The sequence below is a fragment of the Bombus affinis genome, chromosome 6 (assembly GCF_024516045.1).
Source record: "Bombus affinis isolate iyBomAffi1 chromosome 6, iyBomAffi1.2, whole genome shotgun sequence".
NCBI classification, from domain to species: Eukaryota; Metazoa; Arthropoda; class Insecta; order Hymenoptera; family Apidae; genus Bombus; species Bombus affinis.
In genome coordinates, this window is record NC_066349.1 from 6,858,831 (window position 1) to 6,875,019 (window position 16,189).

General features: G+C 36.1%; 1 protein-coding gene across 5 annotated transcripts in view; it reads left to right on the plus strand.

Moving 5' to 3' along the window:
* LOC126917943 (ral guanine nucleotide dissociation stimulator) overlaps nucleotides 1-16,189 on the plus strand; it is a 41,267-nt gene that overhangs the window by 18,911 nt on the left and 6,167 nt on the right. For 2 of the 5 annotated variants that reach the window (XM_050725416.1, XM_050725413.1), the window contains exon 2: nucleotides 6,373-6,589. The exons of 1 other annotated variant lie outside the window; for it this stretch is intronic. In XM_050725416.1, the coding sequence (XP_050581373.1) occupies nucleotides 6,373-6,589 (217 nt within the window). The remainder of the gene's footprint in view (nucleotides 1-6,372; nucleotides 6,590-16,189) is intronic. 2 more of the 5 variants (XM_050725415.1, XM_050725417.1) reach the window with 1 other exon arrangement.

Here is a 16,189-nt window from a genome sequence, read left to right on the forward strand (position 1 = left end):
TCAAGGTTCACCCAGGCGTCGACGACATCATCCGGACGGCCACGGTTAAGACGGCAACCAGCATCTTGGATCGATCCAACCCGATCCAGTAGAATTAATCTAGAGGGAGTTTGATGGAAGATCTAATTAACTCTATATTCACAATATCTTGATCGGTACCCTCTCAACGGGGGGAGGATGTTACGTCTTGTTATCTGGTACGGGCTGAATTCCGTTTCTCGGTCGGAACGGCCACTAGCGATGCAAACATCATAAGTCGGACCGCAATGATTCTAATTCACACGGTCATAAACTAAATATCGTTTTTTACTTTAACTTCAGGGCCCTCAATTGCTGCAACATAGAAGTCAAATCGAGAAATTCCTTAGGGTTATTGTTGTCCGATCTATGATGTTTGCTTCGCTAGTGGTTGTCCTGACCGAGGGGTGGAATTCAGCTCCTACCAGATAATGGGACGTAACACGATTTTATCTGGCAGTTTCGTAGGGGGTTGTGGTCGTTCGGAATTAGCCGATGGAATTGCTCTCATGCTACGTGGCCAAATTCAGAATGTGATTATAGCTAAAGTGCACATTGATTGAAAGAGTATCTATGGTAGAACATATTTTAGATGAAATACTCCTAGCGAATTTATTCCGTATTTGTAGCAAATATATTAGGAAGTTGGTATTATTAGTTAAAAATAGTATGTCAAATATATTTACATATATCGTTATTATTTGGAGGAATTAGGAAATCCTGTCCTTTTTTAACAGTTTCACGTCCAGTGACATCGACCTGTTAACTGCAGGCCAAGTGTTTAATATCCGGTGACATGACGTTGGTGTTACGTGCAGGTCGACCCTTCACGTGAAACTTACGAACTTGAAATATTTTACCAAAAAACGTCGGTTACTGGTTAGAGCTGCTAGTAAACTTATGCGGATGAGAAAATGTTGAACAACTCAGGATATTTGGATAGTGTCAAAAGATAATGATTTATAGTTGTTTAATTTTCGATAAAAAATGTTACAAGCGTATTTTTCTTAATAATGAACCAAGTAGATGAAACAATATATAAAATTCGTATTTATCTAGAAGATATTTTTTTATTTTCAAGTTCTTGTGATACGATAGTGTAGCAATCTATAATAATGTGTTTTAATATTCAAGAATAACAATTCTCAAGCGGTTTGTTATTTGTAACAATAAACTTTCTTCCAAAACCCTTAATTGCGGAATGAATTATTTTCCTCTAAGCGAGAATATTCTATTTTATTCACGAGCATAGAGAACTCTTCCTAACCTTCTACCTTCGTTAAACGCCTGACTGACGAACTTGTGTACAAACAGTTCTGTTAATGCTTACATCTTGCGGTGAGTAACATGACGTATTAACATCCATGACCTTAAATTACGTATTTATCGAGCGAGATTGGCTACGAGTCTTCGTAGGGAGTCTCTGTTAGAACCAATGCAATCTGCGGATTTAATTTGCTGATTCTAGACGCGCAATCGATTCTTCGTAGTTATCTATCAAAGGAATCGTTTTATTAGGCGAACCTTTTTCCTAAATGGTCTTACGTAAAAAGAAATATCACGAAAGAACTTGCTTTAAAAATTAGAATATTCTGACTCACAGACGGATTTACGTTTGTTGTTTATTTATAATTTGGAATAATAAATCATGACATGTAAAGTATCTGAAAGTTAAGAATAACTATTGCAAATATATTTCTATTATCAGAACAGAATAAAGTTATTTTATAAATTATTTTAATGAATTGATATGTGCGTTTAAGAACGCAGTATTCGGTTCAAAGTTTCCAAATGATTCGTAAGGCATTCCATTGTCCTACGCGTTAAATAAGAAAATAACGTAACAGCCGAGTCATTTGAGCCGCCAAATGATTCATGCTCGCACGAAACGCACTGCAACTTAAAACACACTTCCTGCTACGGAGCGGTCCACCAGTTCCCTTTATGGACTATAGCCACATTGCATAATGCAATCTGAGTGCCTGATCTTTCAACAGCCATTGCTCGATATTCCAGATAAAATACATATAACGCGTACATGCGTATATGTATAATTTCTAATCGACAGAACGATCTACGATAATAATTTATATCAAATTTTCAATTTCCGTAAATCTGTCAAAAATCTATAAATCTTTCCAATCAGTATCTTTCTGTCTTGAAAATAGACGATCAATTTATCACGTTGACATTACAAATAATCGGAAGTATATATTTTTTAGGCATCTGAAATGTTTTTTTAATTATAAAAGTTCGAACGTGTAGATATAAATCGCAAATATTAATGTCAATATGTGCTGTACTTATAACAATGGACGTTAATTAAGAATTTGCGTAGAACAAAGCTTCAGCTTCGCCTTAATATAGAATCGATAATCGCAAAGCCAAACATAACGACGTGTTCTCCTCATATTTTCTCCTCCTTCAGAAATAAAATTGTAACTCACGGATCTAGAGATATGTATTTTATCATAGAAGCAAAAATATTATTTACGTGAAAGTTAATGAGCACATATTTAACGAAATTATTGAATTACAGAAACATTTATAAGTACCGTATATAAAATATTACATTCTTTCTATGACAAAATAGATACATATTAAATTATTGAATTACAATAAAAAAAATTGCGATATACAAAAAGAATTCCATAGTCACGTCGACTTACAAAAAAGACAAGTTAATATAACAGACACGCGACATTCATCAAGCAGAATCCTCGTAGCTCTTTGTTCATTCCTCCCAATTGAGTGCAGAATGTTCGTAAAACTGCTGTTTCCGCGGAGTCCATGTTTTTCAACTTATGAATCACACAGATATCGTTATACAAGTTTCTTTAGTCACGTTTCGATTCGAAGCCTGGTTCAAAGTTCGGACGGACACGAAGCTTTCTCCATCCGCACAGAGTACTTTTTTTCCGAATCGCAGCTGGTCGTGGACAAGTGGTTAATTCAATTTGCAAGCACGGTGTACGAAAAATAACGAGGAGCAAGGGGTTTAAGATTATGACAGACAACCATACGTTTTTCGTGGCAAGCGGCGACGGGGCGTTTGTTTTATCGAAACGAGGCGTCGCCGCGACGGTTGACGGGCATCGACACTTTTATCGAGCCACGAGGATTTCGCTCAATCGTTTCCACGTTTTAGGGACGTCCTATTGAATCACCTTTCTAGGTTCTATTCTTTTTATTGTCCCCCGATCTATGTGTCTCTCTCATGTTCGACAATTGTAGATAACGACGATGTCCTCATTTTTCTTTCGATTCCTTTTTCCAAGTGAATCTTTTCGTTCTTTATTACCGACCCTGTTTTTTCTTTTTTTTTTTTTGCTAGAAATCGTCCTTCTTTCTGTGAGTCATACAAAGAAAATCCCTCGTGTCTTTTGCATGATTTCTAGGAGACTTCTTTTCCTTTGTTAATGTTCGCAATTTTTATTGTGCTTGTATGTATTGTTTTATCGTTCGCGTTACGATATTGTGTTACTGCTGCGTAACGAATCGGCACGTGGGAAGTTCTAGACACATAGAATGGACTTTAGCGGTCATACATCGTAGATTAGTTTGATAAAATGGGAAAAAATATCGTTCTCAGGCTGTTTTTACGCACGAGAAAAATACGTTTTCTGTCGGCCCTGAACATCAACTTTGTCGAGATATTTTAAAGTCTCCTCTGTATTCCAATACCTGATTTATTCCTGTGTTACATATATTCACTTTTATGTTACATTAATCTTCTGTAAACATAATGCTTTCTAATTCTGATAAAATCGATTATAATATATTGATTGCAACATTTTCATCCCCAATATCAATACTAATACAAGTCCAAGGGAACAAATAATCGTTATAAATAGATTAAATGGTATCAGAAGGAGAGAATACTAATAAGATATAATGTCAAATGGATAAAATAAAATTTTACAAGATATTATAGAAGGTTGAATAATAACAACGCTGAAAATAGCAATTCGTATTAATGCAACGGCATGAAAACAGTTGTGTAAACAATCAGAGGATGTGCAACGAATTTTGTTTTGTTTTTTCCTCGTTCGTTGGTTAATGCGGTATTTAAAATGTAAAAAGTCACGAAGTTGGCGAGTGTTTAGAAAATACGTGCGATTTTCAGCAACAGGAAGCGTAATTTCGCCCACGCGGCAGCAACATCCTCTTTAACGAAAATGTTTTTCATCGTTTACTCCTTCGACCTTTAAACATCCAGTAGCCAGCTATCATAGGATCGATCATGTTCATGAAAGCTTCTGTTTGATCATTTCCTTCGAAAGCCAATCGATATGCGTAGGCAAAATGATTGTTGACGTAGTTCAAGAAAGATTTTTAATAAACACGATCCGCGTGCTGGATACGTTTCGCTAATTAAAATAAGCGAAAATGAAATTTCTGTTTTAAAATAGACTACAGTTCGAACAAATTCTTCAAAATATACATAATATTTACATTAATATTAATGTTACCAGGCCCGGCCAGATGACCGGTTTCAAATTTTTATTTAAAATTAGACATTCTTTATTATTTCTTTTGTTCATCTTTAATTCTTGTTCAACTTTATTATATATCATTTTTATATTACTTGATTAATCAGTTTTTCAATTTTTGTTAATTTAAGAATTTACATAAAGTTAGACGAACGAAAGAAATGACAATGAATGTAGAATTCTAAATTAAATTTTGAAAGCGGTCATTTGAACGGGGCTGGTAAGGTCAGTGTTAATAACTCTTTTACCTAAATTTCATTCTGATGTTTCAACAATTTTCAATAAATCTCTCTATATTTTCTAATAGTAATAGTTTCTCGATGAGATAAAAAAATAATAGATGTTTAAAATATAAGTTTTAAGATTAGAAAATTCGTAAATTGAAGCTCGTTGGATTTATTATTGAAGTATATTCATAAAAAATAGGTGGAAACGTCGAGTTGAGTTTCGATTAGCATTTCGGTAATACGATTGCCCATCAAATTTGTTGGTAAGATATATATGAAATGGAAATCGAGAAATGTTATGACATCGATTTGGTTTCTCAAAACATATATGATCTTCCATTCTAAAGAAATATTTTCAAAAATATCTTAAATAAATATTTTTGTAAGGAATCAAAATCTTCTGTTGCAGTAAATATTTTTATAGCGATTCTCATATCGTTTCTAGATTATTTATTTACAAAAAAAAATATTTACAAAACGTTCTAGCGTCGATCATTACGTGCATTTTACGATAGCCAGTCGAAACTTTACAATTGTTTAATGATAATGAATTACGATATATTTAAACCTTGGGCTCGAATATTATTCCGCAAGAATATCGAACAAGGAAATGTTTACAGAGTTACACAGGATTTTAGGAAAAAATCTTGTCTGTGTCAATATTTTTATTCATTATCTTATGCATTTCTATTATACAATAGCCAATCATCCTTTGCATCGTCGACTAAGAATCAAAGAACTATTTGAATTATCTTGTATCACTTTTGATACATTGCTTTATTGCTCGATAACGAGAATCTCGAGAACGAAGCAGCTCGATCGAACTAGACGCAATTTCACATGGAAAATTCACGAACTGTGGAATTAGATAAAAGAGGCCTTCTTTATTCTTCTATCGATGATCGCAAGTTGCACTTTTAACATTTCAATTCGATTTCGATAATAGAGCGTCAAGCGACGCACGTTCTTGTTGTGGCGTCATTCACGTCGTTGGTGGGAATCGAAGCAGTTGCTCATCGGCAGTTGTTGCGTCGTGACTCGCGACCAAGTTCGAGCTCGTATCGCGATTGACTATCGATCAGTTTTCAAGCGACAACGAACCAAGAAAGACTTGTTGTGAATTGTGTTCGAACGCGAATTCTCAGCAGACACGGTATATATATATATATATATCCTTGTGCTTGTTTCTTCAATTTATCGTTCGTCGAATGAAATTTTGTCGTTTCAAAGAAGATTCAGTAGAGAAACAACAGAAGAAACAAAAGCGAGCAAATTCGAGACAAGCTGTACTTTAAAAATCGATTTCTTCAAGTTCGAAAATTTGCTGTTGAATTGGAATAAATGATCTTACGATCTTAAATAATCAAGCAATGTGCTCCAGTCACGTATAATATATGGAATACGTAAAATTTAGAATATTTCTTGAATATTCAAAATTCGAAAAACGCTTGAAACAACAAAGAAAAGTGCTACTTGCGTCTCATCCGTGGCAATTTTTGTAAAAATTCAAATCCTCGAGACAGATAAAAAAAAAAGACAAATCTTCGAGGTTCTCGTGTAATTCGATCCAAAGAATCGAGAGAAGCTCGGTGGACGTTAGAGTAGTCAGATGAATCACGAGACGAATTGCACAGGCAGAATCGAAGTGACGGAAGAAGGGGAAGTTCCGCGGACATTCACACGTGGATGCTGTGGCCCGTGTTGGGGGATGACGGGCTAAGCCCAACGTCGCCCCCGGCGACGGCCAGCGTCAAGGGGGTGAACAAACTGGCGCCCTTGCTGCTCTGCGCGCCCTGCAAGCCCAGCAGCCACAGGAAGAACCAGAATTCCACGCAGTGGTACGTGCAGCAGGTAAACACAGACTGGCAACAAATTCATCATTCGTTTTCTCGTTCAAGCTTCTTTTCTTTCTTCATATTCTCTTTTATATCATTTTCCCTTCTATAATAGTATTTTTGTTTTGTTTTTCTTCTCTTTAGTTGTTCGTTGCTCGTTGTTGTTCGTTATGTTTCTTTGCGTTGCTGTCTGGTTATGACGATTTTCCTGTTTCATTCTATTTCACGTGTAAACATTTCAGATGTTTAAAGGTAATCGAGTAGTGTTAATTTTCAACCGTAGTTCGACCATGCTACGTGACTTCCCGCGTATACACAAGAAAATCCTTTGGTTATAAGTGTTATACGAGCATTGTAGAGATCTAGTTTCAGCGAGGAATTTCGCGTGGTGTGCTCGAACGTGTTTTCAGCTCGCGCTTGATTATTGTAGAAGAGTTGCTTGCAAGAAGTTAGAGAGCAAATGTTAAGATTATGAGTTTCAGAATAGAAATCAAGATTCATTTTTTCGAAAGCACTTGCACATTTTTACTTTTAGAAATAACAAAAAAAAAAAAAAAACAAAATGGTATTTGTCGTTGTGACAAGTTAAAATAAGAGACAAGAGATTGATAAAATTAATTATTTATATTCGTGCTTGCATTTCGGCGAAGATCGATGTTGATTTTATTAAAATTACTTACGTGCATTTATTATTAATTGCAAAAGCAACAAATTCTGAAATCTGTCGTTCTGACGTATTTTAGTAGCGTTAAAATCGTCTCTAGGCAAAACTATACGTTTGATGCGCTTCGAATGATTCGATGAAACTCCGCGTCGTTCAATCACCAGAAATATCGAATGTGTACGTGTCGAACTTACGGCTGAAAATCTGATTCTATTTCGTTAGAAAATGTCTAAACTTCACAGCCTGTTTGTTTACCTTAGTAATGCGATTCCGTTGTTCCGTTGTTAAATGACTTAGATAATTCTCGTTCGTGTTCGATAAATCATGCGAAAGTTTGCTCGAACGGATTCCTCGAGTTCCGATTACGAATCGTTTCTTCGATAAATTCGGAAAATTTTAGTATTCCGATTGATTCATTCGATTTCAGTTATTCGTGTTATCGCAGTTATGGCTATTAAGCCAGAATGTATTGCATTGTACGTGTGTTTAATATATAATACAATATAGAATATAATATGTAATATAGAATATTCGCGAGTATAGTAAATTTAAAGAAAGGAAACCATTCACGATAAAGATTTCTATTTTTGGAAGTATATTTGATGCTTATAACAGTCTTGTATAAATACCGCATAATCTGAAATGTCATTGCAACACGATTACGATATAATGATAAGCTATCGGAAGAAATTGCTTTCGCACGTAGAATTTGTTTGGTATTTCTGTGATTCGTAAGTGTGTCATCTACGTTTATTATGCATGCCTAAACGTTTGTTGTATATATAGTACTGACCTCCTCGTGCATGAGAACGAGAAAAAAGCATCGTGTATCGTTGCTGTTTCACCATAATGAATTGTCAAATGAATACGTCAAATGAATTTAATGAATCAGATGTTGTATCATAAATGTTTCAACTAGATTGGTATACGACACAAGGAAATTCCCACCTTTTTATATCGTTTTTCCTCGGATAAATATCGATATATTTTAATGTGATTTAATCATGGGATCGCCCCAATGAGACTACTTTTTTTATTTGTACTAATATATCATTAATGTACAATAGAAATGATGCCAAAGGCTGGTGAGGCTTTGAAACTCACAAAGATGTTACAGTTCGATCAATTCTTTATTTGGAAATATTTGAAAGGAACAGCTAACGTTGCAAGAATTCACTTTTCAAAGCGAGAAACTTACACAGTTACAGCTATTGTGTGTAGAAAAAGGTTATTCAAGAAAAAAGGGCAAGACGGAGAAAGTGTGGTTCACAAAAGGCAAACTTACAATGTTTAACCTGAATTAACCTGAAGACGAGAACCATTGTGCTGCGTATTCAGCCAGGGATACGAAACACTAATTTACTTTGTTTACATTCCCTCTAAATTCTTCAAGGAAAAGAATAATTTTTCCATTGTTTGCCTTTATCCAATGACAATAACTTTTCCATTACTTTATAACGCTTTTATTATCGAACTTTTTTCTCTTACATATCAATCGAATATTGTTTTTACGTCGTTCAGTACATTTACCACGCACTGTATATATTCTAGACTGAAACGATTCCAAGTAAAATATTTTCCCTATATGGGAGTCGAAGAAACAAACGAGGTCGTACAAGTACAGCTAACAGCAGAAAAATGTAATTAATCATAATTTTTTTCCTGAGATATATACAGAGGAACATTTTTTTTTGTAGTACGTGGTTTTTTCCCATGTATTAATGATTTAGTTTCACTATTCGTGGGAGTTTTATTTAAATACTCGTATGCTTGTTGATAAATGTGCGCACGTGGAAGTGGTTAAATCGGATAATCAGGGTCAGAGTGTCATCGGAACTGTATCGTTGTCGTTAATGACCAGGATGTACGGCATGCAAATAAAGACGATAACGTATGGTTACATTGACCTAATCAACGATGAATAAATCGACGAGGATCTCTTTTCATCCACGTACATATCATTCAGGGGAGGATAATTGGACGATAATTAAAAGCAAATAATGAGTTGTCCATCAGGGAAATTGGTTTTCGTTCGTGCAACCAGTTGTAGAAATTATTAAAATGGCCATTTCATTTGGCACGTGATGCGGCACGTTTCGTAGATATGGTAAATTTTTCCCTTCCTAATATTACCTAGCTTTTTTGCGTCAATCGATCGACTTTTAACCGGTTTAATGAATGGTAGTTTTCTATTTTACGTCAATTCTTTGTTATTTTAGAGTTCGCACGTGCCGCGCGTTGAATTGTGTATGCGAGGAATAACAAATGTTTCGTTTGCATGATTTAAGAGTTTTCGTTTCGTCTTACACTGGATAAGCTTCGATTAGTTTTCTGTATGCTTTTACGGTTATGGAATAGGAAAATATCGATACGTTGGGTTGACATTTTTTTTTTATCTGCGGTTGACTCATAGATAGAGCCGACGATTTGAGTAGTCGACGATAGAATTATGTCACGATCAAACAGACGATACCAGACTTTAATATCAACGTATATATATATATAATATTATATAATATATATATGTATGCTAGAGTAAACTAATGTTACAGCAAATATATAATGTACACATATCGAATATTTAAGAATAATCGGAATTATTGCATAGTCACTGGATTTAAATAGGGAACTTTAGTTAGAAATGGTAAATAGCATAAAGTCATTCGTTGTATTACTTTAACTGTAGTTTTGCTATCTGTTTTCTTTAAACGTAGTGATCTTCGTCTGTCGTAGAAATTGGGTTACGTAAGTAAGTATATGTATGTACAAAGAGAACGGGAACGCAAAGTGATTAAAGGTACTTTGACACCTTATTTACCGGTACATGAGTCATCCTCGCTGCTGCCAGCAGTTCGTTTAATTGCTTATCTGGGATCGTACCTTACGTACCGACCTACGGAGCCGTGTAATTATGCGTTGCCTGACCGGAAACCGGCAGCAGTTTGTACTTAATCGAATTCCCTTGAGAAGCAAAAAATTTTCTTTGTTTATGAAACCTTCTGAGCAACGTGTTCGCCAGACACGCGTTACACTTTCGATCTGTTCGCAGTTGTGGCTCATTACGTAGCTTATTCATGATCTTTGTCGCGTCTGACACAAGAACTTATTGTAAAATTATCTTTTATAATGAAATAACCATAATCTGCAATTTCGCAATGTTTATCTATTTTTGTGTCTATCGTCTTGAAGAATCTAAATTGTCTTTGGTAAATTCTCTGATCGCGGTCCACGTGAGACTATAACAATATTCTGCGATCGACGCTGTTATTACATTTTGTACAAAGAACATTTTTATTTTTTTTATAGTAGTTTTACATAATACGAACTTCGTATAATTTGTCGTAAATGTTGTAATACTTGCAATACAAAAGGGAGCATACGATCGGTTTTAAAAGTAGTTGATTTTAACAAACGTTAATATCACGTGACTAGTCAATTCTCTCATTTAATCTTAACAAATTACAGTTCATATAGATACAATCATAATTCGTTACCATCGAGCAGCTAACTCTTCTAACTCTCGATCAAAGAAATCCAGCGAGTTATCAACAGTTAACACGTCTGTGTATGTGTCCTTCGAATTTAATGAAGAAAGAATAGGCTCAGAGACTGGAATCGTCGACCCTGATCTCCCTTTGGAGAAGTTTCGGCACTGTTAACACGTTTGAGTGCATTGTGTTCTTTATTGAGGTGTTTCAGAGTACACACACTGAGCGTACGTGAGTGGCTTTTGTGGCGGGCATCAACAAAGCTCCGCTTTATCAACGCTCGTTCTTTGAACTTCCGGCACGTCTTGGTACCCACGCGACATTTTTCTCACTCGACGCAACCCCTTCTTCTTTCTCTTCGATCACTCGTATTGTCTCTTAGTCAAAAGTCTCCTCGACGGTGAATCATTCATTTTAAAATAGCACGTTGTAAACGTGGAAGACACCTCGCTAGGTTATTGTTACCAAACGGAAATCCGTGAATTATAGAGAATTTCTGATTAGTCAGTAGCTACACTTGGGAGAGTAACCAATGGAGGAAATCGAATGTTTACATCGGATCGAAAATAAAATTGGGTCAGTCGGGTTATTTTAATCGTGTGGTGCAAGTACGATACGACGTAAAAGTGTTAGGATTAATATAAAACTATTCGCGACTTGCAGACTTAGAATTTATTGAAATAAAAGTATCTGAGATCTTTTGCGGAATAAATTACTGATTAATAATTACACTGCGAGTGAGTTTTTATGCAAATTTATACTCCTGCTATAAGCGTAATTAGAGAAGTGGAATCTAGGTAGAGATCAGTCCCACCTTCTGAATATTACAGTGAGTAAAAAATTATAGCAAGCGAATTGTCAAGATGATTTATCATCACACATGCGATACAGACACAACAGTTTTTTATACCGAGTGTTAAAAAATATTCCTGAACCAGATCCGGACTTTAAATAGCGTTAAATTGTGTTCTACCGCAATACCACGAAGAAATATTTCCTAAAACGTATGATTATTCATCATTACGGAATCACTATCGTAGGATTTTGTCGGGAGACTTTTGCGGAGTACTGTATACGAAGTCAAAAATAAAGTAACCGCGGGCGAAAGTAAAAATGCACGGAATGCTCAGCCCACGGGATGATTCGTGACGATAGTGCAGGGTGTAACGTGCACGCAGAAACTCCGGAGGATTAGATCATCGCGTGAATTTATCTAACAGGCTTTGGAAAATTGTTGCTCGAAGCGTTGCGAAACCGTTTAGCAGAATGACTGTTATCTGCTCCGTGGCGGCCACGGCTCTCTCTCTCTCTCTCTCTCTCTCTCGATCCGTTCCTTTTATTGCCTCGCAGGTTTCTAATACTCGTACCCAACAATTATAGATCTTATTTATAGCGTTAGAACGTTCCTTCGTAATTCTTTCAGATCGCAGATTACGTTTATTGCCTGCCTGCCTCCAAACTGAATCGGATCCTGCCCCCTTATGTACAGATATCCTCTGCTCTCCCTTTCTTCGTTATTTCTTATGGTTTTTCGAGCGTTAAATTTTACATTCACTCATGGCGATTATAAGGAACGAGATAAGAATTATACCCTCATTTCGATGATTATTGCCTAAGAATAACACAGGTTTGTAATAGATAAAGTGTTTCTAGTTTCTGCTTCATATCTCCGTAAACGTTTACGATTTATTGAATAAAAATATAATGAAGGAATGTAATACGATACAGGTCTGTAATAAATCAAAAACTCTAAGATCCTTAATAGATGCACCTTGGTATGTTACCAACGAAACAATAAATCGCGACCTTAAGACACCTACAGTTAAAGAAGAAATATCCGAATTCAGTAATAGATATAACATAAGAATTAACAACCACCAAAACCCACTAGTTGCTCAATTATTTGACACGACGAATCAGATCCGCAGGTAAAGAGACATTACCCTCTAGATTTAAACATTAGATTCAGCTAGAATCAAACATACGATAATCATTTATTATTATTCACGTTATAGTACCACGCCAGAATAATTTACTTATAATTCTCAATGAAAATTGATTGTAAACTATTTCCAAATAAAAAAAAAAAGTCTGTAATAGATAATTTCTTCGTTATTTCCTATATCTTCGTAAATTTGTACAATTTACTGGCTAGAGGTAATATAGATTGAAAATACACCAATCTTTTTAATCTTCCTTTTACGTCTTTATAAATTTTGTTCTAAAAATCCATAATTAAAGGTCGTTGCATTAATCGGTATTCTAATAATCGAAATTTTATTGTACGTAGAAGTCTGAACAAATTCATATCTGACATCTAGATCTTCGCGTATGTTCAAATTTGCGCAAGCATTCGCAATCAGTTAATAACGATGAAGCAATTGGCACGAGAAATCCTTGCTTCAAATAGAGTGACGTGCCATTTCACAGAATCTAATTTGACAGATCGATGGCAAAACCGTCACTGCTGTGCACGGTGACCCTGTCTGATTCACGGTTGGAATATTCCAACGGGTTTCTCGAATCGTGACTTTAACATCGATGTTTGCGCGGGTTGAAAGGTGGAGGCGGAGGTTAGCATCGCGATAGTCGGGGTGGATTTCCATGTATCGATCGCACCACAAACCATTGCTCTTCTCGTGGTAATCCGATGTTAAGCTTTTTATAGGCCGACGCTGGAATAATAGAGGAGGTTGTGGTAGTTTGTACACACGTCGCTTTTGGTACCGTCTTAGCACTAATGGTTCTCTTTGCCACGTACACGGCTCCAACAACGTCTTTTGTGATGGAAGCTTCTGCGAAATCAAAGGGGAGGAGTTGAACGAACGAAGAAGGCGGTTGAATTATTTGGGACGTTAACGAGGAGGATGTTCCAGGCTTAATAGGGTTCGTTCGATTGACACGTTCATCTCACAGTGGTTGCTTGTGCGAGTAACTATGTTGTAGATATAAAAAGACCTGCAACTTTTGTTTTTTTCATTCTTCGATATCTCTCACTGTTTTCGAGATGATACACGAGAAAGAAAAGTTGGCATTTTTCATCAGGGAAGCCAAGGTTCGATAACTTCAAACCACAAGAAAGCAAAAATCAGGTGCAATCTCCTATGGTTGTTTAGCGGCGGTTACACCGAAATTGCAGAAATCCTCAGAGTCGATGCAGACAGATTTCTATTCGACAGAATTTTCTGACGAACAATGGACAGTTGACGTGCTCCAAAGAGGCGTCTCCAAGGACGAAGAGAAGGAGGGGGTCTGTGTAAGGACCTTAAGTCACGCTCGGGTTCTCCCTGTAGGCCTCTAATTGCCGGTTCGTTCCGGAACGTAAGCCACATTTTTTCAACAGAGTTTTACGTGTATCTAGACTCCGCTGCTACAGAACTCGTCATAATCGAGAAACGTAGCCAGTTTTCTTCGGGACCGTAGCCAGTTTCAGATCATCTTTTTTGTCGTCATCCTTACCTATACTTTGCCGTTTGTCTTTTATTATCTAACTGGATTCTCGTACCTTGGAAAACATTTTTGTCGAAATTTTTTAACCGTCACTAGCAGAACAATCGACTCTCTAATTCATAGATCTAAATGCTATAATCTGAGATTTAGATCGTTCAATTGAGAGAAAATTACTTTATTTTCTTTGAAATGCAAGAATATAGAAATAGAAAAGTAAAAAGTAAAAAAGAAAAGAACTCTCTGAACTGTTGACTAGGCTATACTTAAATCTTCTTCCTGAGACCCTCTACTCTTTTGATCGTCCATCGAATCGTCAACAATAAAAGCTTCCGCGTACGATTAGCAATCAATAGATAGGAGTAGTGCAGCACTACTTCCATTCTTCATGTAGAAACGCTTTCCTTTTGTAGTTCCATCGATCCAATGGCTGTACATTGTATGCATATGTCGGTCCCTATCGGTGCAGTTAGTAAATGTTGCATATTAGAGGCATAAATGGCAATGACACGGTTTGTTTCTTTCTGTGGCGATTCTATACGCGATTTCAAGAGGCAAGAGAGACATAGAAGACACGCAGAAGATATAGAGAGAAAGGGAAACGAGATCTTATACGGGTTCTCCGTATATTCCTCACGAGGGGATATTACGATTTTCTTGTTGGTTTGCAGGTAAGTTATCCGACGGAGGGACCGGATAACTTTGGTGACGTTTTTAGCGTTGCAAATAAAACAGCAAACGTGTGTGCAGCGTGTTCAAACGAGAATCCTATTTTTAGTGGTCCCTGTTCCTTTGAAGGCCCCTTAACTTATTCCCTCGCAGCAGTTTCCGAGGATGTAATTGGCTGTGAATTCCAAGATCTTAGTTCCTTTGCTAAGAAATTAGTCTGTTGTTGAGTCTGTCGAGCCTGTTGTCCTCCCTGTCTAGGTGTCTACGTGATTCGAAGAGAAAATTACGTATATTGTAATAAATGTCACGGTTAGCATAGTCATCAGTATGAGATATATAATATCAGTTATCGATAAATAGCATACAGTTAAATACCACGTCTATTTTGGGAGAATTTTACATTTCCTGAGATTAGAATATTTTAATATTTGAAGAAACATCGTCTGATCGTTGTATAAGTACTTCTTGCCTTTCTTATCCATACGACGTGTAAAATGATATAGAAAATGTACTTCGGTAACCATAGATTGGAAAGTGCTCGTGTTCTAAATTTTGTTATATTGGCAAGCTTTTGGTTATTCATTGAGTTATTGGTCTTTTTTATAAAACGAATAATAATAAATCGATAAATTCCATAAGATATATTTCTAAAATATACGTTTGTTTATCGAGTCGTTATGATTCGAATGGAAACAAACCTGAGATATATAAGAGGAATAAGAGAATTAAAAAATTGGTATAGTATAATGCGACGGTTTATCAGCGATAAATTAATTAGTCGTCGACGAAGATACTAGCTTAGATATGTCTTTCGTGGTTAGTTCTTCGAATGTTCGAAATTCTCGCGGTCCCATAGGACTTGGGACATTTCCAAGTTCGTAAAATCTCTGAATTCGAGCAATGCGATGGAAAACTTAGGGCATGGAGGATCGTACAGCTCGAATGCTTCGAAGTCCTAGTGTTCTCGATGATCAAGTGGTGCTATCGAGTATAGAGTTCTGGAAATTCCGACTCTCGAAGACTCGTGTTACTTCTTCAAAAATCACGATTACAGATAAAAATGTGAGGACAGAAGTACGTCAATAGCAATCGTATTCCTAGTACGATATTCCAAATCGCTTCATACAAATAGAAGTTGTACGGTGCAATACGAGGATGTTACTACGATTTTTATATTTTAAGTACTCTTACTGAATCGTGAACGTTCATGCAATTCCTTCGCGTTATTTTGCAAATTTTCTATTTTTTTTCAATTTTCTAATTTTCTGGTATTTAAATTTCTCGAAATGTATAAACACTTTTGATCTAAATATGATCTTCAATAGCAACAAGCAATCACAAACAACTC